Source organism: Zeugodacus cucurbitae, chromosome 3, assembly GCF_028554725.1.
Source record: "Zeugodacus cucurbitae isolate PBARC_wt_2022May chromosome 3, idZeuCucr1.2, whole genome shotgun sequence".
Lineage (NCBI taxonomy): Eukaryota > Metazoa > Arthropoda > Insecta > Diptera > Tephritidae > Zeugodacus > Zeugodacus cucurbitae.
In genome coordinates, this window is record NC_071668.1 from 73,645,666 (window position 1) to 73,672,900 (window position 27,235).

General features: G+C 36.8%; 2 protein-coding genes across 4 annotated transcripts in view; one reads left to right on the plus strand and one right to left on the minus strand.

The window, feature by feature from the left end:
- LOC105217698 (uncharacterized) overlaps positions 1–4,549 on the plus strand; it is a 97,691-nt gene extending 93,142 nt beyond the window's left edge. For all 3 annotated transcript variants that reach the window (XM_054227991.1, XM_054227990.1, XM_054227989.1), the window contains exon 13: positions 3,746–4,549. In XM_054227991.1, the coding sequence (XP_054083966.1) occupies positions 3,746–4,402 (657 nt within the window). In that variant the 3' untranslated portion in view covers positions 4,403–4,549. The remainder of the gene's footprint in view (positions 1–3,745) is intronic.
- Positions 1–27,235, minus strand: part of LOC105215938 (uncharacterized) — a 276,247-nt gene that overhangs the window by 235,229 nt on the left and 13,783 nt on the right. Inside the window, exons 2-5 of the mRNA XM_054227988.1 lie at positions 20,024–20,131; positions 13,145–13,236; positions 7,190–7,288; positions 6,097–6,221 (exon numbers count right to left, since the gene is read on the minus strand). Coding sequence (XP_054083963.1) covers positions 6,097–6,221; positions 7,190–7,288; positions 13,145–13,236; positions 20,024–20,131 — 424 coding nt within the window. The remainder of the gene's footprint in view (positions 1–6,096; positions 6,222–7,189; positions 7,289–13,144; positions 13,237–20,023; positions 20,132–27,235) is intronic.

Genomic DNA, 27,235 nt, shown 5'->3' on the forward strand with positions numbered 1-27,235 from the left:
AGAAACAGCTTCTTTAGAATTTCTATCTTTCTTTGAATAGAATAATTGAATATACCTTAATACAGATCGATCTCCCTATTATTTGTATTTAAGTAGGATCTTATAGCCTAAGGACCAAAATGTTACAGGTTATATGTAAGGAATATATGAACACAAATGCAGAAAAGGGGTCAGTCACTTTGTTTAGAATCTCATTAAACTTCAAATAAAAGAAGTAATCAACATGAAATCCAATTAAGAACACACCAAGTTAAGATATATGTTAACTTATCAAGTTTCTCAAAGAAAACAGGGGTTCAAATGAAGTGGAGGCTGCTAGTTATTATCATGAGAGCCGAAAAGCCTTGGAGGCAAATGCAGATTAATAAAAAGTATTCCAATAAAATAAAAAAATCACCCATAATAGTTTAGTTCATCGAACAGAACAGGAGAAGGGGTGCAAACTGCAACCAACAATAACAAAAACAACTTTAACAATTACAAATTGACAGGTTGAATTCAAAAGCATGCTACCTGTTGACCAAGCGAGGGTCGTCTTAAATGCCAAAGTGGATAGACTGTCAACCACTAAAACTCAATTAACCCCATTTGTGCTGTTGTGACATAGAAATACACCGTTATACACACAACAGAAAACAAAGAGTTCCTGTTCCAAGAGACAACTGATGAAGAGATATGAAAAATGCAGGAAAGCGGGGTTCTAGACGGAAGTGTTGACCTGCAGCGGCAAATTGCTAGGTGTCAGAGCAGATATACCGTTAGCTGATGATTGTGGGGCGAGCATAAAAAGTATGAAGACATACTAACGCACAAAGGCAAGCAGAAAAGACACTCTTTGGAAAACAAACAGCAAAACAGTCGAATGAAATCGAAGATAGAGTTGTGCAAAAACAACAATAAAAGTGCAATGTTGAAGCGCAAATAACAACAACAATACATGCAGGTAAAGCAAGTGAGCGCAGTGTAGAAACTTCGGTTGAAAGACGGAAACAGCAATTTTTCACTTAAACCGCATTGATACTCAATAACGAGCGCTACCACCCTGAAACCCTCAAACCTGGACCAACTGTGGATGAAAAAGTGAACACACGCCAGCTGCAAAAACAAGAATGAAATGCACGTGAAGTTGGCAAAGCTATAGCAATGAAAAATTCTGTAGGCAGGCAGCAGCAGTCGTTTGCCACTTTAACAAATGTCCTTGGTGAAAGGAACATCTATTCAAATAACTGTACAAGGCGACATATGAGGCACACACATACACAGAAATCTACACAGCTATGCATATGGAGTTCAATAGCTGTAGGCCGCTAAATGTGAGCTCTGGCATGACTGCAGCGAACTGAACGGTAACTGAGTAACCTTTGCAGCGCAACAAACGAATGGGCGGTCAAACGGACGGAAGTAACGGAAATACTCAGTGAGGGAAATGAAACATCAATTAAAGTCAAAGCAGCTGTGACCTGATGGCAGGGAGTAATAGAGAAGAAATAACAGTTGTGCGGCAAAAAGAAAGCAAAGGCACAACGTATATGTGTGGTATACTTATAGACGCTGGGAGTGCCAGCATAGAAATGCGGCAATAAAAAGAATCTTTAGGCAAGTGTCTGCGTGTGCTTATGTGTTTTTGTTGTTGCATTTGTGCGACAGCGTTGTGTAGTTTAGCTAAATTGAAAATGCTGATAGCAAATTTAACTTTCAGTAAACTGTCCGAAAAGGACAAATTGAGTCGAAGAGAAATGTTTTTAGCTTTGAAATGCCTTAGTTGATTTAGGCGCACGATTGGAAAAAATAAAGGCAAATAAAAGCGAGAAAAAAATTGACAAATTCCGAAGAAAAAATATAATGAAGCGATACAAAGTATGGCTAAGATACAAGATAAAAATAGACCTTAAGTTGTTAAAGCAATGGCCTGCCGGCGGACAAGCAACATTTTCCTGGGAAAAGGTTGAAAACGACTTATTTATAAAAAAAAATGTACAAACCCACACATCGTCAAACAATTAGTAGTTGACAGAAGAGACAAATATCGAAGAAAAAATGTGTCTAACGCTTCAAATCATGTACGACAAAAAATGAATATAGATAATGGAGATAAGCTGTCGACAAGGTTATTTCGATGAAAAACTAAATTATAAATGATTATAATAATCATTTATCTTCTCAAAATGAATGAAAGAATGCCAAAATTGACAAAAAAAAAACATTTGACAAAAACTGCCTCAATTTCGTATACAGTTACTCAAGTATCACATTAAAACCACCCTTTCCACAATTATTTAGTCAGAAGACAAAAACTGAGTCCCGAAAAATAATAAAAACCCTGAAAGTTGGTTGTAGAACTCTTCATTGAAGCAACTGCACCCTCAGTTCTGTCGATATCGGAGCTTAAGAACCAAATTTATCATTTACACAAAGTATCTAAATATTGTAATTGCGATATCTCAATAAGCTAAATCTCTTACAAGAACCTAATGGACCACCATGTATTTTCTTCTACTTGGAAATCAGAAATTCTGAAAAATCTATAATTTTTGAGTTTCGATTGAAGTGATTCCAAAACTGAGCTTAAGGTTAGGTTAGGTCAAGGGGTTGATCAAAGTATCAACAGAGAATCTCACTTAGACAACATCGACTAACCACACAAATACTCCTGACGGATCGCAAAGATCCTTATGATGTGACATAAGTGCTTGGAATCAATTATAAAGTTTTTATGTCGGCTATTTTCGATTCCAATCATTTCGAAGATTTGTCTATCAAGGTGTTTTAACCTTAGTCTGAAGTATACTGGTTATTGAAGGAGGAAGTCCTTGGATGATTCCTCTTCGTCTTCCTCTAAGCAACTCTAGCAAATAGTGTCTGGCTTCACTGACTGAGCTTCAGTCGCCAACAGTTTCTCAATACTTGATATTTTGAAACACTTTTCAGAACTGTTTTAATTTTAATCGAGTAAGGGATCTGAATTTCAAAGGTCTTTTATCACACCAGGTATCCGATCTTTTCAGATCCACTTTCTCTTGACAGAGTAAAAGCGATATTTTCTCTCTTCCATATTTTGTAGTAATTCATTCAAGAATATTTATTTACTTGCTCCTTTTCTAAGAAGGCAAACAATCAGGTTAAGGGTCATAAAATAGATGCACCCCTCTGCATATTATCAATAGTACTATAATTTTTCTTATTCTGAAAACAAGGAAGAAGCTACCACTCTTATCTTAGCATTAAGCTTCCATTTCTTCGGAAGTTTGCATCGTAATATACCGACTAGTTTATTAAAAGCATATTTCCAAGTAAATGAAAGGAGTTAGCAAAATGAAACTCTGCTTATTTCTGAGAATTGTAGATGTAGTTTCTCCGAAGCTTAAATTAATTCCGCCTTCATGATAAAAAATAAATCTACATCGCTTTCAATTAACTTTTAATGAACCTTTCTTGGAAGCATTATAGGCGCCAAGTAGATTACTTTTGGCGCTGGCAGGAAGTGTCATAAGCGATTGAACTAAAAATATATAATTCTTAAACTAATATTAGCAGGTAGTCAATACTTAAAATTCTCTGTTCTCTTCTCTTCCTTCTTTATTTCTTTTCTTTCTATTATTTTTCTGTTTTTGACCTAATATACAAAAAAGAAATTCCCAAAACATTGAAATCATAAACTAAAAATATTACACCTCAAATATTTTCCGCTAAACTTTTCAAATCTCTCACATTCTGAAAAATAATCTCTCCTCTTACTCTTCCACAGCTACCACAACGTTTGGCACGCATGGCTGGGCTCAATCTACGCGAACCAACTGGCGGCGACTACAGCAACTCGCCGTTTGGCAGTCGCGGTGGCAGCCGCATGAATTCCGTGCGCAACTCAAAAGTGCAAGTCGACCTGAAGGCACTCGACAAGCTTGTATCTAATCTGCTGGAACAGCACACAGCGGCTGTCAAGAGCGGCGGTGCCGGCACATCGAACGCACGCGGCACACAGCCACATCAGCGCAAAACCTCAGTGAAATTAAATCGTTGGCGTCCCACATCACGTTCGGCGCATTCCTTCAAAACAGCCGATAGTGGTGTGGCGGGACGCAGTGGTGGTGGCAACTTTGACACGGAGCTAAGGAGTGCACTGGGAGGCCTGGGTGGTAGTTTGGGTGCCAATGCGATGCCTACCATAATGGAGACGGGCATCGGGGGATCAACGCAACGCAATAGCATTGGAGGCGGCGTCGGCGGTGGAGGTGGTGGAGGTAGTGATACTGGTGGTGGTGGCCATAGTTGGTCGTCTTCGCTGGAGCGGAATGCACGCGCTGCACGAAATGTACTCGGTAACATAGCGAATGCGCCACAGCGGCGCAGTCAGTCCGCAAATGATGAGGAAACATTAAATTTGACAAAGAACTATGTGCAGTGAGGGAAGAGTTGGCGGCAAAAAATATTGACGAACATAGTCAATTTGTCTTTCGGACAAAAATCGAATATATTATTGTTATTTTTGTTGTTATTTATTAGTAATTAATTAGAAATGCAATAAAAATTAAATTTCGCAATTAGCATGAAACTAAAAGTGTTTTAAAAAAGCTTTAAGCAGGGTCGCTTAAAGACAGAGCTTCTCAAAGTTTTAGAGCTTTTTACAGCATCAGAGCTTTAAATAAGAAATTTCATTATTACAACCAAATTCCCAGAAACCACTATACAACCACTGCACCTTTAGAGCCCGCGGCCTACGCGTTGGCACGTGGCTCCCTAAACACCACAGCAGACAAGCAGCGCCGCTGGGCACCGTTATAAAATTAAATTTTTATTATTTATTAACTAAGCTCTCAGTAGCTCTCACTGTCCGCCATCTTTGTTATAATCGAGATTTTCTCTACCATTCCGAGAAAAACATTAAACAAATCGCCCGAAATGATGAAAAGCCACAAGCAATGTGCCGGCAATAACGGTTATTACACAGCTAATCACCTGTGGGTGTGAGTAATGAATATAGAAATATACTCGTGAATATCTACACTTTTCATTGTGGGTGTTCAGGTGTAAGCATAATGATCATTAGTGGAAAAAATAAGATTTAGCTTATTAAGTTCATTGGCAGCTGTGCGCATAATCAGCGCGAAATTGCTATAATTTTTAAAAGATTTTCATTGCTCAAATTTAATGCAAATTTTATGGCGGTGAAAATTGGCTAATTGGGTTGAAGGATCTTTTTGAATTTTTTCTACAATTTTTTTCACCTGTAATGTAAATATTTTAAGATGCCTTGATTAGACTTTCAAAGGTTTCTAAGTTCGGTTAATTGAGGTCATTCGAAGACTAAGAAGTGTGAGAAGTGTATACGGAAGGATTGTGTATTAAAACTATGAAGTGATTGAGGCCATAATTATAGCTAATTAATTTTGCCAACAGGAAGCGTCAAAATGATTTTACGGAAAATAAATATTCTGGTCAAAGATTGATATAACCCCACCCAAACCTTATTTTCAACATTTTTGCTAAGCATTTTCAGCTTCAGATTAACCTTCTAAACTCACACTTGAATCTTGTTACTCAGGGATTCTCGGAGTCGCTGATTACGAATTTGACGTCACTTCTTAAAAATTCAAAATGGCGACCCAATACGGCGGGCATATGGATTTGAAAAATTCCCCATATTGCATCCGCCACTTTGATTTTTGAAAAGCCGACACAGGATTCGTAATCTGTGACCCCAAAAACACCTAAGTAGCGAGTTTCAAGCGAATCCGATTAATTTTAAAAATCGCTGTCCAATATATTGTTTTTGTGATTGGTTATCTGGTTATCTCAAAACCCTGATCTGATCTTAGGTTAAATGAAACTCGGATTCGGCAACCCCAAAAATATATAGTGCTCATAGTAAGACCCCCAGGTCAGAACAAAAAGTTTGTTTGTGTGACTTGTAATCAGTTTTGAATTTTTAATTCCATTTAGAACTAAGGACCCTTTAAGTACTTAATCTACACTAAATCTATATCTTTAAAATATTTCAATGTTTAAAAAGTACATATTTTTACAATGAAATAAATTCAGCTTTCTTTTAGCTACATTTTAAAAATATCGTTTATGTAAAAAACACTAAATTCTACTCACATGTCTTTCCAGTAAACTCGGTAGATGATCACTTGGGCGCCTTTCGGGATCCATGTTACGATAAAAGGCAGTTAAGTTGGCGCCCAAGCGTATTGTCACTTCGTAACGAGTTTTACCGTTGCGTGCTGGAAAGAATAAATATAATAAAAATAAGGTTGGCATGAATAAATTCGAAATTTTTTAAAAGTAAAATGAAGAGAACTATAAAATATTGACAAAATAAGAGAGTGAAACAAATTCAACTTAAATGAGATAGTAGGTTCAAAAACATTTGATTGAAGATACATTCAATTGATTTGGCCTTTTCGCACAGGACTTAATTGATAAATTAACCGGCCTTTGCTCATTTAAAGCACTGAATAAGATCGATTTACCATACAAATCAAAAATCTTATTTTACTACATTAATTCTTAATTGAATAGAAATCTTGTTGAAAATGAAATGCAACTCTGCGGGTTGTTGCCCACGCTGTAAATTTAATCTGCATTTATTGATAGATAGTATATTGATGAATAGATTGGAAGATGTCGCTGCTAAAAATAATGGTTGTGCTTGTTGATCAAATAGGTGGTGATGAAACCTATCAACTTCTTATGAACAGCAAAGTCAAAAAGGTGGAATAGGCTTTTCACACAGGGGCTAATTGATCAATTAACCGGCCGCTGCTCGATTAAAACGCTGATTAAGATCAGTTTACCATACAAAATAAAAATTGCAATCAGCGGATTAAACTTACACACTTCTTATGAAAAGCAAAAACAAAAATGTATAACAACTGATCGGTTATCAAGTAGCCGGCAGTGTGAAGAGCTAAAACTGGTTTTTCAATTAAAATTTTAATTGATCAATTAATTTGGCTGTGTGAAAAGTCTATAACAGCTGTTCGTTAATCGAGAAACCGGCAGTTTGAAGCGCAAAAATTTATTTCTCAATTATAATTATAATATTAATATGTTAAATTAATTTGTATGTGCGAAAAGGCTATACAGCAAAAGTTAGCCTAACCTAAAGTACCCTATATAAGTACATATATAACTAATAAAAGTGTTCATCAACTATTTTTTTGGCAGAATTTTCGTTTTTCAAACTTACCATTAATTTTGGTAGCCTTTCGCAGTGTGATACCATCACCAGCACGTTCAAAATCACATTCTTTATGACAATCACTCGATGTGGAATTGGATGTGCAACCTGGTTAAAGAGAGAAAATATATTTTTAGGTGATAAATGAGAAGTCCGCAAATTCAAAGTTATTTCTAAAAGGTGGATATTATTATGTATGATAATTATAGTCTATTATCAGATATACAAAGCCCTGAATCACATATCTAATTACTGTACTAAGAACAGATTTTAAAGAACTTACTGGAGAGTATTGAGATCTAATTGTATAACGATTTGGTTTCTAGAGATTTTATCAACATAAGACGACTCAAGGCTGACATCATCGCAATCCAAGAAATGCGATGGACGGGACAAGGACGGAAGAAGGTGGGTCCTTGTGACATCTACTACAGCGGCCATATAAAGGAGCGCAAATTCGGTGTGGGATTCGTGGTGGGAGAGAGACTCCGTCGTCAAGTCTTCAACATATCGCTGATTTGCGCCCACGCCCCAACGGAAGAGAAGGACGATGTGACCAAAGATGCTTTCTATGAGCGCCTAGAACGCACCTATGAGCGCTGCCCCCGCCACGATGTAAAAGTCGTGCTTGGCGATTTTAACGCCAGGGTGGGTAAAGAAGGTGTCTTTGGCACAACAGTCGGAAAATTCAGCCTCCATGACGAAACATCGCCAAACGGCCTGAGGCTGATCGACTTCGCTGGGGCCCGAAATATGGTCGTCTGTAGTACCAGATTCCAGCATAAGAAAATACACCAAGCTACTTGGCTGTCTCCTGATCGAAACACGCGTAACCAAATCGATCACGTTGTGATAGACGGAAGACATGTCTCCAGTATTTTAGACGTGCGTACGATCTGAGGACCAAATATAGACCAGGACCATTATCTGGTTGCAGCGAAGATACGCACCCGCCTCTGTGCAGCAAAGAATGCTCGTCAACAAACACAAGGAACGTTCGACGTCGAAAAGCTGCAATCGCAACAGACAGCCACGAAATACTCTACTCGACTTGCACTCCTGCTCTCTGAGAGCACTCATCAGCATCTCGGTATAAGGGAACTGTGGAACGGCATCTCAAACTCACTGCGTACCGCTGCAGCCAAAACAATTGGTTTTCGGCAACGACAAAAAATAAGCTGCTACGATGAGGATTGCCGTCTCGCAGCGGAGAGAAAACAGACTGCCTACCTCACAACGTTGAAAACGACTACAACACGTGCGGGATGGGATAGATACCGAGAGCTGAAGAGGGAAGCGAGACGCATCTGCAGACAAAAAAGAAAGAGGCCGAAATGCGTGAGTACGAAGAGCTTGAGAAGCTGGCAGACAGAGGTAATGCTCGAAAATTTCAAAGCTCGAAGGTTTCAAGACCGGAGCATCCTCATGTAGAGACCAAGGTGGTAATCTGGTAACCGATGTCCAGGGCATACTGGGATTATGGAGGGAACACTTCTCCGACCTGCAGAATGGCAGTGAGAGTACAACACCAGGAGATGGCGAACCCGATCCCACAATCGATGACGATGGAATAGATATTCCATTACCAGACCATGAAGAAATCCGAATAGCAATTACCCGCTTGAAGAACAACAAAGCAGCAAAAGGGATCCCACAATCTGCGGCAATTACCGTGGAATCAGCCTCCTAAATATCGCATACAAGGTTCTATCGAGCGTACTGTGTGAAAGACTAAAGCCCACCGTCAACACACTGATTGGACCTTATTAGTGTGGCTTTAGACCTGGAAAATCGACAACTGACCAGATATTCACCATGCGCCAAATCTTGGAGAAGACCCGTGAAAAGAGGATCGACAAACACCACCTTTTTGTCGATTTTAAAGCTGCTTTCGATAGCACGAAAAGGAGCTGCCTTTATGCCGCGATGTCAATAGACAAACTTAAGCCCTGTTCTACTATTTGATATCAATACCAAAGCTCCTATTATAATTGCTTATATGCAGCCTTCTAACATAAACTAAATAGCTTTTCGAACTAAGTTTTATGCCATCGCTTTTACTCAAAGTACAAAGCTAAACACACACAGGTAAAAGAGAATCCATTCAAGAAAGCTGGCTCTCAAAATTCAATTTGATGCGATAACCTGTGAAAATGTTTCAACAGTTATTGCACTGTGTCACAACAGCCATTGCTGCAATCTAAAATCTGCCACCAACTCAACTCAACTCAACTGAGGTATGGTTGCCCGAGGCGTGCATGGTAAAGCGCACGTGCAGACATCTTTATGCATGTGTATTTGTGTATATGTGTGTGAATAACATTTTCAAGTTTCCTTGGCAACACCGACGGTGACACATTGCAGCTGGCAACCTGAAGTGGCAACGTGGCATGTGGCAAGTAAGCAGAGCAGCCAAGCAAGCGAAATTGAATGTCGCGCTTTGTTGTTGCAACTTTTGTTGTAAAAAGTTTACATGCATACACACACTTGTAAATCATACTGGATGGAGAGCTGTTACAAATACACAGTTAAAAAATAACTCTCTTCCAAAGCACACTCGTGTGCCACTCCTAGCATAGTCTTGACTGCGTGCTCACCTCCTTGTCAAGTAGTTGCGCTGCACTTGCATGCTTTCTTCAAGCGAACTTCTTCAATGGATTTTTGTTGTTGTTATTTTTTTTTTTGTTTCTTTTTTGTCTCAATCTGCTGCGCACGTGTCGCCATATATGTAGGTGGATAGTCTACAACAGAGTGCACACTCACTCTACTCTGGCAGCTGCAGCAGACTGCTTAACCACGGCTTAAGTGCTCAAATAGTCGTTTTAGCTTGTGTGCGTGCTCTTTTGTCTCTTTTCTTATTTGCCATTTCTATAGTCACCTTCTGTAGCCGTCACTACAGCGTGTCGTGTATGGCAATATTTCATCCACAATCGGTTTTTGTCAGTTGCACTCATTTTTTAACAAGTCACTCAAGTGTGCTAAGGTGTTGTTATTTTAACTGCAGATTAGTTTGTGGTTACGACTATGTGTGTGTTTGCTTTGTTTGCTTCTTTGTGTGTGTGAAACCGCAAAGTATTTGCTTTTGACATAGAAGTGTCTTGACGCCTTAGAAGCCACTAATTCGTTTGGCCTTGACTAAGAGCACACACGCACACACGTGTACATAGTTATATAGATATATTAGTAAGAGGTATCTGTCTATAATTCTTGAGCTCTTAAATAATAATCGAAAAGCAATCGAAAATTTTACTCATGGCATTTTCTGCGGAAAGAAAGATCTGCCATGTAGTTGAAGCTACGATCTATTAATAATTAATATTTCTATACCTTATTGCAAGGACTATGTGGATCATTACTTATTAGAGTGAAATAAAATAATCCTCATCTCTAAGTCTTAAATTTTCTATCAAAAATATTATTTTTCTTGTCGCAGAATGCCAGCGTTCTTATTATTATATCTCTACTCTTTTTCCTTCGAGGAATATTTGAATGGGTGGGCCTATATTAAGGGTGATAGCCTTTTTACACAGGAGCTAATTGATCAATTAACCGTTCTCTGCTCGGTTAAAACGCTTACGTTATAAAAAAGCTACGGTAGATGTCGTGCTAGAAATATTAATCAGCTGATGAAACTTACCAACTTCTTATGAAAAGAAAAAACAGCAATGTATAACAGCTGATCGGTTATCGATAAAAATTTGAATTGATCAATTAATTTGGTAAAAGGAAGTGTTTACTGTCGGAAACTTCGCATCAACTTTAGTTTCAGACTTCACGATTATTGCATCGTTTTTCAAGCGGAAGCGATGGATATATTGCTCCAGAGCGCAATAACATTCTGGAAAGTGACGCTTCACTCTGATAGTAGAGCGGCGATATTATCCTTAAGTTCAATGACTCTCCACTGGTAAAGGAACAGTTATCTTCACTATAAGTGACATCGTGCTATTTGACGATTGGAATGGTCTGGGTGCCTGACCACAGCATAATCGTGGGAAAATTTAAGGCTGATGAGCTTACAAAGTTAGGCATCTCACCCACACTAGGTTGAGAACATGTAGGAGCACCGCTATCCTATACTACTGGACAGGGGGCCTCGGCTGAGCAAATGCTGGTCATTCGCTGGCACTTCTTTCTAAGCAGCTCTTCTTCATTTACAGAGTTTATCTCCCATTTGTTATAGGGGTTCTAACTGACTGTTTGGGATCCACGCTGTTAGGTTAAAAAACTCCGCGGATGCTAGCTGTAGAAGTAGCTTGGAAGAGGACGGTGTTGAATCATCCCAAGACAAAGATTTTTTGGATCCCACTTTTTTGAACAATCTCGAGAACTCGCCAATATAAAAATCAGATTTTTAGAAAGAAAATTTGTAGTTGATTCAGGACGTTGTGACATCTATTAGTATTTAATAAGGGTGGGTAATTTTGACTTCACAAAGTATGATCTCTCCTGGGCTAAGTGTGTTACCTTCTGGAGAACAGCCAACCTAACCTAACTGAAATAATGTTTTTGCGAACAATTCGAAAGAAGAAACGATCTCTTGAGTTTTTTCGTTACTCATACATAGCAGTTCTGCTCAATAATGTAACTGTGAAAGCAAAAATTGGTAAAAAAGAAAATCTCCAGGTAATTTTTTAGGCATTAGAGAACTCCATAAAGCAATTTCAGCAACTTTAATATTAAAACATTTCCACTGTAACCTCAACTTAACATTAAAGCAGTCCAAATAAAAACTTAAGTTTTATAAAAAATGCTTATTTCACACCCAATTCATGCGTAAAATAAAATAATAAATATATTAAAAGTAAACTTCATTCCCAATATATAGTGGCAATAATAACAAGAGCATATTTTTTTAAAGAAAATATATGAACCTAACGACACTTCATATTTCTTTTTCGCATTATTTTGTTATTTTCCCTTCACACTTCATTACATTACTTACATTACGCGCACACACACACCAGGCGCATTTATGCGACTACATAAATCATAGCAAACGTTACGTAAAAATGAAAGAACGCTGTAAGTGCGACGAGAATGTTGTTTTTCGTCATGCCATAAATCTTCTTATGCACTTCAACGAAAGTAAACAAGATGACAAAAACGTTATTGAAGGCAAAAAAATCACTTACATACATATACATATAGTATATATGACAGCTGACTCATACTCGGCTGGTGGAAAAATATATAGATGACTCAAAGTGTTAAAATGTCTGAAAATTTAAAATTTAACTTTAGTTTCCACAGACGTGTTGCAGCTTATGTATAAGCAACGAAATATACAATGCGTGCGTGTGTCAGCGTGTAAAAAAGTAAATATTTGCTTTCATGTGTCATTACCACGGCGTATATGTGACACACTGCTTGGTATACGCGGCGTATACGCAACATATATCGCTGCAGCGCCAGCACGCACTGCACGTCTTCACGTGTTTCCGTATATTTCATTAATGCTTAATTATTTCCTTAATTAAATAAACAAACAACAACAACACAGCGACTTCTTAATGCGCCAGCCGACGTTGTTGTTGGTCAGCCATTTCTGGCGGCCATTGAGCACCGCAACGTGCGCGCTCTCCGTGGTAAGTATGCGTCACAGCACAGCGCCAGTAGACAACAACAACAACAACTGACTACTGCGCTGACAGCCGGCAACAACGAACGTATGCACGATAGTTTAACGCTTTGGCAGCTGCTGACTGCCAGTGACAGCAGTAGTGAGACAACATTATCTGCGCGGTTGTTTAAAGCCAATAAATTTCAACAGCAACAACAACAACAACGCGGCGTGTTATGCCACAATTTTACACAACAACGCATTTAATGAATGAAGTAAGGCAGGAATATGTATGCCAGAGAGAGGAGACATCTTAACAAACCGAAAGGCAGGCAGACACTCATATGCAGCAACAACAAATATGTATATAGTAAGTAAATACATCTGAGACACACACTTACCCAATGTCATTTCATTTATTTCCGGTATTTCGCATTTGGTGCCCTTAAAGCCGCTCGGACAGTGGCATGTAATGGCCGCATCGCCGATGTGCCTGCAAAAAAGAAGAAGAAGAAGCAGCGGAAAGAATTAAATGAAATGTTTACGAAAATGCGCTCATTATAGTTAAAATATGTAAGTGCAAGTAAGTCGGTGTACATATGTAAATAAATGTTTTTAAAGGCTCTTCATATATTCTCACCACACTCGTGAGTTCGCATAGGATGTACTATATACATATGTATGTATGTGTTTACTTAACTTATTTATCTGTTTATGAAGCCGGGGTTTTTTCGTGGTTATCTTTTTATATTAACCAATTTTCTTCGCCTTTGTGCCAATGCGATTACAACAGTTGTGGTTCATTTGCCAACGCGCGGCTTTTAACATTTTCCAGATATTTTTTTAATTTTCTTCTTATTTTCATTGTTTCCGCACAGTTATTTAATTTACGCACTTAAGTGAATTATTTCACTTCCTGCTATTGTTGTTGGTTGTTTGTGAAAGCCCAAAGTACGGAAATTGTAAATAAATAACGAGTTTTTTTTCAACAATTTTACACTCAATTGTGGTTCATTCTGCGCTGAAGTTTATTGCACTTGCATGGATTTAAATGCATTTTTTGCTGTTAATTTAATTGTAGACTTTTTAAATAGTTGAATAGCGTTATCAAAATAGCTGATTTTTAGTTTAAAAACAAGTTTAAAGTCGTCCCCATTTGGTGAAACTGTCTCAAACTTCTTCTTTGTATTTACTTTTATTCATCCCTTACGCTTCCTTACACTTTCAACTTCTTCCAATTTTTTTCTCTTTGCTCCCTGTCAACTTCTTGCTATTTCTTCATCTCTTTCTCTTTCTACTTTATATTTACCTCAATTTTTAGCTATTATAATGTCTTTATCTACCACCTCTACTTCTACTTCTACTTCTACTTCTACTTCTACTTCTACTTCTACTTCTACTTCTACTTTTTCAGCTGTCCTGATGTTTTTAAATTTTATTTCTTCTTCTATGTACCTTTCTCATTCTCATTTCTCTCCACGTCTATCTCTATCTTTATCTCACTATCTCTATCCCTAACTCTATCTCTATCTCTATCTCTATCTCTATCTCTATCTCTATCTCTATCTCTATCTCTATCTCTATCTCTATCTCTATCTCTATCTCTATCTCTATCTCTATCTCTATCTCTATCTCTATCTCTATCTCTATCTCTATCTCTATCTCTATCTCTATCTCTATCTCTATCTCTATCTCTATCTCTATCTCTATCTCTATCTCTATCTCTATCTCTATCTCTATCTCTATCTCTATCTCTATCTCTATCTCTATCTCTATCTCTATCTCTATCTCTATCTCTATCTCCATCTCTATCTCTATCTCTATCTCTATCTCTATCTCTATCTCTATCTCTATCTCTATCTCTATCTCTATCTCTATCTCTATCTCTATCTCTATCTCTATCTCTATCTCTATCTCTATCTCTATCTCTATCTCTATCTCTATCTCTATCTCTATCTCTATCTTTATCTTTATCTTTATCTTTATCTTTATCTTTATCTTTATCTTTATCTTTATTTTTATCTTTATCTTTATCTTTATCTCTATCTATATCTCTATCTCTATATCTATCTCTATCCCTGTCTCTATCGCTATCTATATCTGTGTTTATATCTCTACCCCGATCTCTGTCTAAATCTTTGTTCTCATTCTCTCATTTTCATTATCATCACTATCTTTATATGTATCCTTATCTGCGGCTCCTACATACAACTTCTACTACTTCTTTTTTATCCTTCCTTCAACATTTGTATCCCTTCCTTTCTCTCCAAGGACACCATTCAACCGTCTTTGGGATCCACACTCCCCAAGATGGTATATAACTACATGGGACCCATATTTGAAGTAATCAAAAAAATCAAAACGAATGGAAATTTACAGCTGTCGAGCCATATGCGCCCCAAAAACGCACAAGATCACTGCCAAAAGCACTAAAAAATAGTAGGCGGCGGAAAGAAGTATATGCAAATGAAATGAAATCGCATGAAATACAATTCAACATATCAGCAGTCTGTCCGACTGTGCCGACTGCCAGTCAATCAGTTGGCGCAGACAACCAGCAAGCCAGCGAGCAGCCAATTCGACTACCACGAGGAAGTGTTGCTTGCTGTAGTCAGAAGGGGCAAAGGGGCTGACAAGCTGTCAGCACAATTGACTTTTGCCATATATCACTTAGAAGATGTTAACGGCACTTAACTGGCAAACACACACACATTTATATATACACAGAAATAGAATATGTAAAGCATAAATATAATTTTACAATTTAACAGCTTTTTCCTTCTTTATTATTTGTAGTATTTTCACATTTGCCCTTAGCGCGAAGGGAGCATAAAAATTTTATTACAATTTAATTTAGCGCGCGCACAACGAAATATGACGGGAGAACCACCCAGCAACCGGCGTGAGAGCGCTTGTTGTTGGCATTGCATTTGCATAGTATTGGATCGTGGGTGTTTGCGGTGCAACGCGGCGTATGAGCAACATAAAGGAAGCAAGTGAAATGCGATTTTTGCAAGGCGCAAAAGCCAATAATGGCTAAAAGTGGGGAAAATGGCAAACAGAAAGCGCAAAAAATTTATAAAGCGTTGTGTGAAAGTTTGCAAGAAAGTGTATACAATAGAAAAAATGGGAAGGAATTGTTAAGAAGGCGGTGCGCATAAAAGTGTATAAATGTAAGCAGCTGACTGTTATTGTTGTGGCACGCTGATGAATGGACCGAATATTTTTGTGTTTCTTAGTAGAAAATGCTTAAGTAAACTTAAAATATTTTCATTATTTAACCAAAATTGATTTTAAAAAATGTTTGTGTACATAATTCCGGAGATAATGTAAAATTTCATAATTCCAACTTCTGCCCTTTTTAATCAAATTTTGATCGTATAACCATAGATATATGCGTGATTGTAAACTGTGTTTTTATGAGCAGCGAATTTTCACTTTTTAAAATTGAATTCCGTGCTGGTGCGTAGGTCAAAGTATTTGAGTGTGCGTGTGGTAAGGGTGCAAAATTAAGGGCACGATTGTATCTTCGACGGATTTCAACAACAAAAAAATACAAGAAAGTGAATAGGAAATCGACAAAAAAACAAAAAAAAAAATTGTGACAAAACTCCCTTCCACAAGCATGTAAAAAATGCTGGAAAATGGTAAGAATTGTTGCAGAAAAAGTGGGAGAGCTTCATCCAACTCAGACTCAAAAAAGTGGGCGTTTTAGTGTGAATCAGGCATACGCTGGCAAACTGAGTCGTTTTTTTGTTACGAATATCGCTACTGAAAAGCACGGCTGTCAATGCTTTCAGTTGCCATTGTAACTCTGTGCTGAAAAAGGGGTGCCCTTCACAGCTTTTCTTTCACTTCACTTTCACTTTCATTTCACTTATTTATTTTATTCCCCCACTTTTTATACTCTCGCAACAAAAGTTGCTAAGAGAGTTTTATAGTTTTGTTGTAAGTCATAAAACTAAACGAGCTAGGTTTGGGTTATATAATGTACATATATCAAAATAATCAGGATGACGAGACGATTTGAAATCCAGATCTTTGTCTGTCCATGCAACGGATACCTTGTGTAAAAATTAAGATATCTTGACGAAACTAGGTACACATGTTTCTTGGGACCGTAGAAGGGCTGCTATCAAAAATGGGCGAAATTTAACCATTGCCACGTCCATAAAATGGCGACCCGAAAATCTATAAAGGGTTACACCTAAGCAATAAACAAGTAAAATTTTGTATAAATGATCGCACCAGAAAGGGACATATCTGGATGTAATTATTCCTAAAAAGTGGGCGTGACTCCGTCCATAAATAAGTTTTTTGTGAATATCTTGGAAACTAAACTGTCTGCAGTCGGTTCCCTTACGGACCCAATTTTCGGTTCCGGTTACCCCATATACGGTTCCAGTTTTCCCATTTTCGGTTCCGGTTAGATCATATCCGACTCCGGTAACATCATATCCGGTTCCTGTAACATTATATCCGGTTACCCCATATCCAGTTCCGGTAACACCCATTTTCCTATTGCGGTAACATCTGTTATGGTAACATCATATCCGGTTCCGGTAACATGATTCCCGGTAGCCCAATTTCCGGTTGCGTTTCCGGAAATATCATATCCGCTAACCCCATTTCCGGATCCGATGCCGGATGCCTATTTCAGTTTCCGTTTTCCCATTTTCGGTTTCCGGTTACCCGACCGAGCAGAGCAGAGAATTCGGTTCACAATCACGAATACTTTCCATATAACTCGATTTTAAATTCCAGGTGATTCCTTCACTTTATGATATATACACAAGGAACCGATGAAGATAGCGGAACACAAGTACTGTAACTGTGAAAAAATTGTCGAAATAGGACTTTAACTTTTCAAAGCCCCGGATATCGAACATGAAGAACTCAGTGCCTAAGGATAATTTTTCACCGAAAATATCGGTAAATCTCTCAGATAATTTAATTTAATTCAGAGGAAATTGTTGTCTTCTAATAGTGTGTTCTATAGTGTACTTTTGTCGGTTCAGGAATTACTTCTGCCTTCATAAACTATATATAATGGTTTTCGTTATTCTATTGGACTTTATACCGAATATATGAGTCAAATTGTGTGTTATCTTAATAAAACTAAATCAATAAATTGCAAGAGTATAAAATGTTCGGTTGCCGCCGAACTTAGCCTTTCCTTACTTGTTTCTTACAACTTCCTTTCAAGTACGCTTCCTCGTGACTGCTACACATTATTTCGCAACATTTGCATTTTCAAAGGCTTGCTTCACTTAGCCTCACTTTCATTCCTTTCATCTGCTTTACTGGCAATTACTTAACCAAACCAATTCTTGTACGTATTTGCTTTATTCACCCACTTTCACCGCCTTTAGCCGCTGCGCAGCATTCGCAATTTGCTTGACTTTTAAGTGTTAATGAATATTTTAAATTGCAGCTGCATTTTTGATATTGTTTTTCTGCGCCATTTTAGTTTTCACTTTCTTTGCACAATTTCACACAATTTGTTAATGCAAAGCGCGCTTTGTATATGCAAATTTGAAACTAAAAGTGAATTTTAATAAATTTTTGAAGTGTAAAAGCAGCAAATGATTAGTTTTGTTTAGTAAATATGCGCTGCTTTTAGGTTGAAAGAAATTCACATTTGCCTTTGTGTTGCATAAAAATTCAAGAACTTTGCATGGCAAAGTGTTTTCAGCGCATTATGTAAGTGTAAGTGTGTGAAAGAAAAGTTCGAAAAAAAATATTCCGATGCATTGAAGCGTCAGAATTAAAGGATTTGTTTAATAACCTTTGAAAAAAAAAATGAAAAATTCAAAGAAAATAAATTAATATTAGCATAAATAATATGAAGAGAGTATATGAGAGCAGATTTTCGTAAAAAAAAAAAAAAAATATTTTTCTGTGAAAATTTGAGTATCATTTTTTATTGAAATACCTGATATTTGCTGCAAATATTTTTAGTAAAAATCAGCATGCTGCCTTCTGCTGCTCTTATTCGGTTTAAAGCAGCTGACTTTTTGGTGAAGACGTCAAATAATTTTGAAGTTGTGGAAGGACAAATTGGGCAACACAATCATTCACCAAACTGTTCTAAGGCAGAATTTTTATTTATTTGCTTCGACGTGACATGACGTATGAGTGACTTTATTAAAGTGTCACACACAAATTTTTCAATTACTGTCAATAACACTGTCTTTACCACGAATTACAACGAAACACAGCAGGAAAAAACATGTGCCTGGCCAAATAACGGGCGTTGACGAAGGGCTCATGCTAAGATGTGCGGCATTACGGCAAGCAATGTCATCAGGATATAAAATAAACGCGGACAAATTTAAGCAATTCGCACTTGAAACTGCTAAAGGGCTTGTAGAGAAGTACCCTTGGTTCTATCTTCCACCTTCAGTCATCGAAAGTGCAATAATATCCATTGTAGAACTATCAGAAGAAGCTGCGGAAGCCAAAAACAAGGATATTAAGAGGTATAGGCTCCAACATACGAGGAAAACTTCTCGAATTGCAACAAATACGGATTTACTTTATATGTTATTGTTGAGCTCAGATCCATTTATTACAGGTCAACGAAAATTGCCATGCAAAAAGAAAAGCGCATTATTAAAATCTACAATAGAAGCCATGGAGATGATTCAGAAACAAGATAACTGGGTTTCTTACGACTTGAAACCTAGAGATGTCGAACGGCGCTTCTTTGCATGTGAACAGCTGTTTCAAAGACACAAACGAAAGGGATTTTTAACTGGCGACGGTAAATGGGTCCACTACGATAATCCTAAGCGAAGAAAGTCATGGGGAAAGCCTGGACATGCCTCCGCGTCGACGGCATAACCGAACATTCCCGGCGCCAAGGTCATGCTCTGCATTTGGTGGGACCAGCTGGGGGTGATATATTATGAGCTGCTAAAGCCAAGTGAAACCATCACAGGAGATCGATACTGAACGCAATTCGTGCGTTTGAGCCGAGCACTAAAAGAAAAACGGCCACCTTACGACGAAAGACACTATAAAGTCATTTTACAGCATGATAATGCTCGGCCTCACGTCGCAAAGGTGGTCAAAAAATATTTGGAGACGCTGAAATGGCGTTCTTTCGTCACGGAATACGCATGCTGCCAGAAAGATGGTCAAAAGTAGTAACTAGCGACGGCCAATATTTTGAATAACATTTTTGTAACCGTTTTTATAAAAAACTCCTTAAATTTACAAAAAAAACGGCGGAAAGTTGTAGACCAATACTTAAAATCAAAACTGTTAATACTCACTTGCAAGTGCCGCCATTTTGACATACATTCGTATGTGGATCTTCACACAACGGCCCACGACCGCAATCTGTGCCACTGAAACCGGGAAAGCAGGAACAGTAGTAGGAGCTGCAATAAGAATAAACGAATATTTATTTGAATGCTAACGAAAACGTATGTGGTTTTTAGAGAAATATCAGTTCCAACGCGTTTAAATAATAATAAAAAGTGCGAAAAAATTTGAAATGATATATATGTGAACTCATAGCGTGTGTCAAGGCTAAAGGCTAAGCTAGCAACAAAACTCAAAGGAAAGTGAAACACAATAGGTACAACCACTGTAAATGCAATAACAAAAGTGGAAAACTAAAACTGGAATATATGTATGTATATGGAAATAAAACTTAAAAGAAAAGTTTATGTTTGTATGTATGTACAGCAAATATGCGCACTATTTGTAGTGTCTACATGTCAGACACAGTGAGTAACCACAACAAAGGCAAATGGCAGCGGTTAAAGTTTCGATGTGGTTGCGGCGGCAGCTGCCAATCGAGTCGGCAGATTTTTAGAGCGCTATATTTTTTTACACAAACAACAACAACAAAAACAATTTAACTTATAAAAGTAGCGTGCATACAAGCATATATATACCTATACCTATGTGATATATATATGATAGTGTACTACGCATTCATCAAATACCTTCCTATATTCCTCTGTATTGTACATATTGACGTTACCTACAATAGAGTAATAGGTTGAAAAGCCGCTTTAAAAATGTTCTGTGAATTTTATTCGTTGCTTGAATGCTAGAATTTCAAATATTTTTTCTTACTTCCTCTCACTTTTACAGATTTCTTTGTAACTCATCTACATATGTACATATGTACCCCCAAATACACGCACATATTTCTAAGGTCACAGCAGTTTAATGGCATAACCTTACTTGCGTATGTATATATGTATGTAGCTAGTTGGCGGAATGTATGAATATTTACAGTTCAGTTGGTCTTTTGTCAATGTTTTATCAGTGTTTGCTTTTATATTGGCAAAGGCGCTTGTTGATATGCAACAACTACACACACACACCGCTCACTGTCATTCATTCACTGTGTGTGAGTGCTCGCACAAAGGCGCTTTTGAATAGCTACACAAGGGATATAATCTCGAAAATAAGATGGGATAACAAGAGCATAGGAGAAAAATGACAAATATGCTGCTCCACAAAAAAAAAAAAAACAAAAAAATGAAATAAAAACAGAAAATAAAATAAATAAAAGAGGAAGCAAAAATAATATTGCGCAATAAAATTGAATTAGTAAGCAAATATGTATGGTATATGCATATAAGTATCTCTATTCAGACGCAACAGTCCACAAGGAGTAATTAAATTGCGTCCCTAAGGTAACCGTTTATTTACGCATCATTAATATTTTGTTGATTTATTACAATGCAATTTGATGAATAGTCAGGTCACCTAAGTGACATAAAATATATGTTTATAGAAAATACATAATAATTTAATAATATTTCTTTATACATAAAATTTGTATTGAGGAAGCATTCATACAGTTGTACACATATTAAATCTTATTTGAATAAAGAATTTGAAGTAAATGAATTAGCTTGAAACTTTCTTGACTAAAAATCAGCTATTAAACACAATTCTTGATGTATGGCTTTTTTTTAAATATTGTTGCATAATAGGTTTACCATATATTTTTTGGTATATTTTTTGTAAAAAAAATTTATATATCTATTATAAAGATTATTACTGTGACGATTTCAAAAATTCTTTCACCATTCGAAAGCTACAATCACCTCGAGTAACATAGGCTATATTTATTGCTAGCATCTAAACTTTCTGGAAATAGTTCCCAGATGAGGGTAACAAAAAGACTCCGTGTTGGAGCATATTAATCTGAAACTGAAAATCGTCAAAATATTAGAAATATACAAGCTCACTTCACATTCTGAGAGAAAGACATCGGACACCAAAGACCACACTCAAAAACGTTAACAAAAATATCACGTGATCTTGGAATGATATCACGTGATCTGGGCGGGGTCATTGACCTGTAAACAAAAGTATCACGTGACCTTGATGTGACATGGGCGGGGTCAATAACCTGTAAACAAAAATATCACGTGACCTCGAATTGACATCATGTGATCGGGGTGGGGTCATTGACCTTAATCAAAAATGTAAATAAAATATCACGTGACCATTAATTGACATCACGTGGTCTTTGCGTGGTCAATGACCTGTAAACAAAAATATCACGTGACCTTGGATTGACATCACGTGATCTGTGCGGGGTCAATGACCTGAAAACAAAAATATCACGTGACCTTGAAATGACCTCACGTAATCAGGATGGGGTCCTTGACCTCACTCAAAAATATAAACAGAATTATCACGTGACTTTGATGTGACATCACGTAATCTGGGCGGGGTCAATGATCTGTAAACAAAAATATAACATGACCTTGAAATGACCTCAAGTGATCAGGGTGGGGTCATTGACCTCATGGAGTAACCGGAACCGCAAATGGGGCATGCGGATATGGATAATGATATTGCCGGAACCGGAAATCGGGTGACTGAATATTGGTTACTGAAACCGGATACGGAATGAGCCAACTGAAACAGGATATGGGATAACCGATGGAACTAGATATGTGAATGATTTGCCTGAACCGGAAATGAAGCAACCGGAAATATTTTACCGGAAACGGATGTTCGATATAGAGTGGACATCAAAATGACGGAAGTGGAAATTGGACAGGAAACGTCCCTTCTCCAGAAAGTGCTTAGTGACAGAAGCAGCGTCGCCCTGACCATAAATTTTGTATGCCCATAGAAGATTAAGGTTTGTAACATATCCGCTTTCGTTATGAGACTTCCGTTTCCTGTAATCGTTATCGATATTGGTGTAAGGTTTTATTCCGCTATCTCCATCGGACACCTAAAACTAGAGGTCGTAATCAAGATTTAGCTCATTACAAACTAAATAGAATATCATGCTCGAATTTTCTTCATTTTACTTTTTTAGCTGAACCCACGTAAGAAACGGGAAGTACATATATGAGTATGGGAGCGTGTGTAAAAACTTTTAATTTTGAAATGTTTATTTAAAGCCGTGCGTAGCCGGAGCGGTCGGCTAGTAAATAATAAAATAAATAAAAAATTAAGTTTCAGTAAGTAATCAATAACAAATATCTCTAAATTTAATGTATATAAATCAATAAAATAAAAAATAAATATGAAAAATAACTAAAGTATTCAACAAAATTCGTTGCGTAAAATCAAAAAAAAAAAATTTATAAACAGTGTTGCGAAATGATTTTAAGAGATTTCGTTTGTAAATAATTTTTATAAAGAATATATTCCAAATATAGAAACTTTATATTTAAAAAATACTTAGTTTAGATTTATTTAGTACATGGTTGCCATTTATAAATAATCGCAAATATTAAAAATAAATAGGCCTTCAAAACTTTGTTGTAATACAATAAAAGAAATAATTTGTAGAGTTACAGTTATAAATATATATTGTAATACATATCATAAAATTTACTATAATAAAATATTTGCAGGGTTGCCAAGTTCTAAGATAATTGTCATTATTTTTTTAATTTTGGTTCAATTGAGTAAAGAAAGTCTTTAATTTTACAAAAACAAAAAAGTATGAATTGATTGCTGACAATTTTCTGAAAAGTAATTTGAAGTAATTTAATTGCAGATTTATTTAGATGATATTTTAATCATATTGAGATCAACCGTTTAGTTGCATTCAGGTCATGAGGCTCAAACGTGATTTTCTATAACAAAATCTATCAGAATACACAATAATTCGATGTTAAAAAGCAATTTTCGAAATTTTTGACTGGGGTTGCCAACTCTGAATATTTGTATAAGACATTTTAAGGCATATATTATTGGACTTTTTGTTTTGATTAAAATTCTCTACATAAAAATACTATTTTCCAATGCAAAATTTGTTTGTTAGGGTTGGCACTTATTTAATAGCTCGCTTTATCAATAATTTTGGTTAATAGTGTTACGCAAAATTATTAAATACCCGTGATAAATATTCTGATACAGATAAGAAACAAGTATTTAGTCACACAGTGTTAAAAAATCTTTAATAGGGTTGCCCACGGTTTTCACTTTATTAGAATGAGCCATAAGCTCGCAGGACAGTTAAGTGATATTTAAGAAAAAAGTTAATAATGAAAGAAGACAAAAGGCTTTAAATAATTTTAAAAAGGTATACTCCTGTTAATAAAAACGAACCACTGGCTAGAGCTTAAATTATATATTTACTGCAATATTCCACACAAGACCAACACACATCTGCGCATATACACCCTTTAAATAAATTTTTAAATAAAAAATTCAGAAATATTACTCATACGCAGTGTCTGCCATATGGTGTTTCATTAAATTGAAGTGGCAGCGCCACTTTCAATGTTGAATATTTATGTGCTTCCAACTAAATTGCGTGTCGTAAATTCGACTATTCATAGCGAAAGCATCCCAAAAGCAAAAAAAAATACAAAAAATAATCGAAAAAGGTTGGCAATGCGAAAACTTTACCACCAAAGGCAACTGACACATTTATTTCTAGGCAATAATTTGCCAGCGCAACTAAGGCAACCAGCGACGGGTAAGCATCAAAGAGCGTTGCCAAAATGCCATATCATCACAATGGTTATTTACATGCCACACACTTACATATGTATATACACACATTACTGTGTGAACGTATGTGTCTGTTCGCACTGCTGGCCAGCTGATGCATTTTATTTCTTATCTGCCCATTGGCATTTTAAACTTTTTGACTCGACACACACAAAAGGCTAACGAAATCATAAACTTTTTGAAGTGGCAAAACTCTGCAATACACGGAGACAAGCAAGCTGCGCGCAGAACGCCATAAAGTCACTGCAACGCAGACACACACACACACGCACACACAGTGTTATGAAATATAAAATCGCGACGCAAGTGACGTTGATAGTCGCTTGATACACTTTGGCGTTGCTTGCCCATTTGCTGACACTGATTGCTCGTATATTTTGCGTATAAAAATGTGGTAAAATGTTGAAATGTTAAAAGGCATATAAATACAAAACAGCAGCGGCTTGATTTTGTGGCAGCAGCCGCCAAAAATACTACATGCAGACGCCGAGGAAAACTGCGACGATCATCAACAAAGCCGCCAAAAGTGAAATAAAAACCACTTACACACACACCCGTGTTTAAAATGGCAACTGTAAATAAAAAAGCACATTGGCAGCACTCGGACTGTGGCGTCATTTGTTGCAAGTCAACTGTACGCGCAACTGACGCTTGAAATATCAGCCTCTTCTGCCGTCATACTCAGCTCGCTGTTGTAGTTGTTGTAACAGTCATTGCCGTTATTTCCTGCCATGCTATCCATTGGCATTGTTCGCTTAATGCACTTGGCTTTTTGTCAAAAAGCTTTTAAATGGATGCGGTCTCTGCTGTACAGCGCCTCCGTCATTGTCACTCATTTTATTCACTCGGTTTGACACGGCACCCTGAGATAAAGCGCCGCTTTTGTTGGCATTTGAATTTGCGAAAGCTGGAGTTTAGGTGTTATTAGCAAGGCAATTTATTTTTGGATTTTGCACATTTAATGTAGCTGTCATTTAGTAGTATGGTAGAATTTAGAATGCCTAAATATATATTTTTTTCCAACTTCTATTACTCTCGAGCTTTATAATGACATTTATACAAATTACTCTCCCTATTTATTTTATATTACCATAACTCCATCTTGTTTATCCTTGCTTGTTTCCATCTCTCTATATCTCACTCTAACTATTTCTTTTCGCTTTTTTTTCGATCAGCGTGTGTCTTACTCTATTTCTCAATCTCACTCTAACTATATCTCTCATTCTCTCAAATTACATCTATACAAATTTCTCTCTCTCTATATACATATTTCATTCTCTATTTTTCGATCACTGGGTGTTTTACTCTATTTCTCAGTCTCACACTAACTATCTCTCTCACTCTCTATATTTCATTCACTTTTTTTCGATCACCGTGTGTCTTACTCTCTTTCTCAATCTCACTGTAACTATCTCTCCCACTCCTCTAATTACATATATACAAATTTCTCTCTCTATATATTTCATTCACTTTTTTTCGATCACCGTGTGTCTTACTCCCTTTCTCAGTCTCACACTAACTATCTCTCCCATTATCTTTAAATACATTTATACATATTTTTTGTCCCTCTCCCTCTTTATTTAATTCTCTCTCTGTGTAACTAACTTTCTCGATCTCCGTGTCTCTTAACCTCACTCCGGCTATCTCTCTTGTTCTCACATTTTACTCCCTTTATATTTTCATTATATTTTTCGATCACTGTGTGTCTTACTCCCTTTCTCAATCTAACTCTAACTATCTCCCTCACTCTCTTTAATTACATCTATACATATTGTATGCCCTCCCCTTCTTTATTTCATTATCTCTCTTTGTAACTAACTTTCAAGATCTCCGTGTCTCTTCATCTCACTCCATCTCACTCCGGCCTTCTCTCTTGCTCTCTCTAATTACATCTATGCATAATTCCCTCGTTATCAATTTTTTACCTTTTATTTCTAATTATTTTGCGCTCTTCCTCGATATCCGTGTCTCTTACTCCCTCTATATTTGTATATTATAATTGTAACTCTCTTTATTTCTTTATCGTGCGCCGACTATCTCTCTTGATCTCTTTTATTTCATCTGTATATATTTCTCTCTCAATTCCTAACTCTCTTTCTCGATTTCTGTGGCTTTTGCTTTCTTACTATGTCCCGATCTCACTCCAACAATCTCTTTCCCCCTCTCTAATTTATTCTCTCTTGATTTCATTCGCTCCCGGTCTAACCCTTTCAGGATATCTTTACCGATCTCTGCCTATCCGTCTCTCTTTCTTCTAGTTCTATCTCTGTCCCTCTCTCACTAGACTAAGTCCCTCTCACTTTTTTTCTACTTAAGTTAAACCATTCTACTTTTGTCGCATGTGACTCCAATTATTTATGATTAATTTATTTATTTAACACCGCTTGAATATTATATAAATTAAAATTATTTATCATATTTTCATATCGTTGGCCGGCAGCCAGATAGTATAATAAAAATGAAAAATATTGCAGGTTAAATGACACAAATAATGCAACGCAAACACTTTACACTGACGAGTTCGA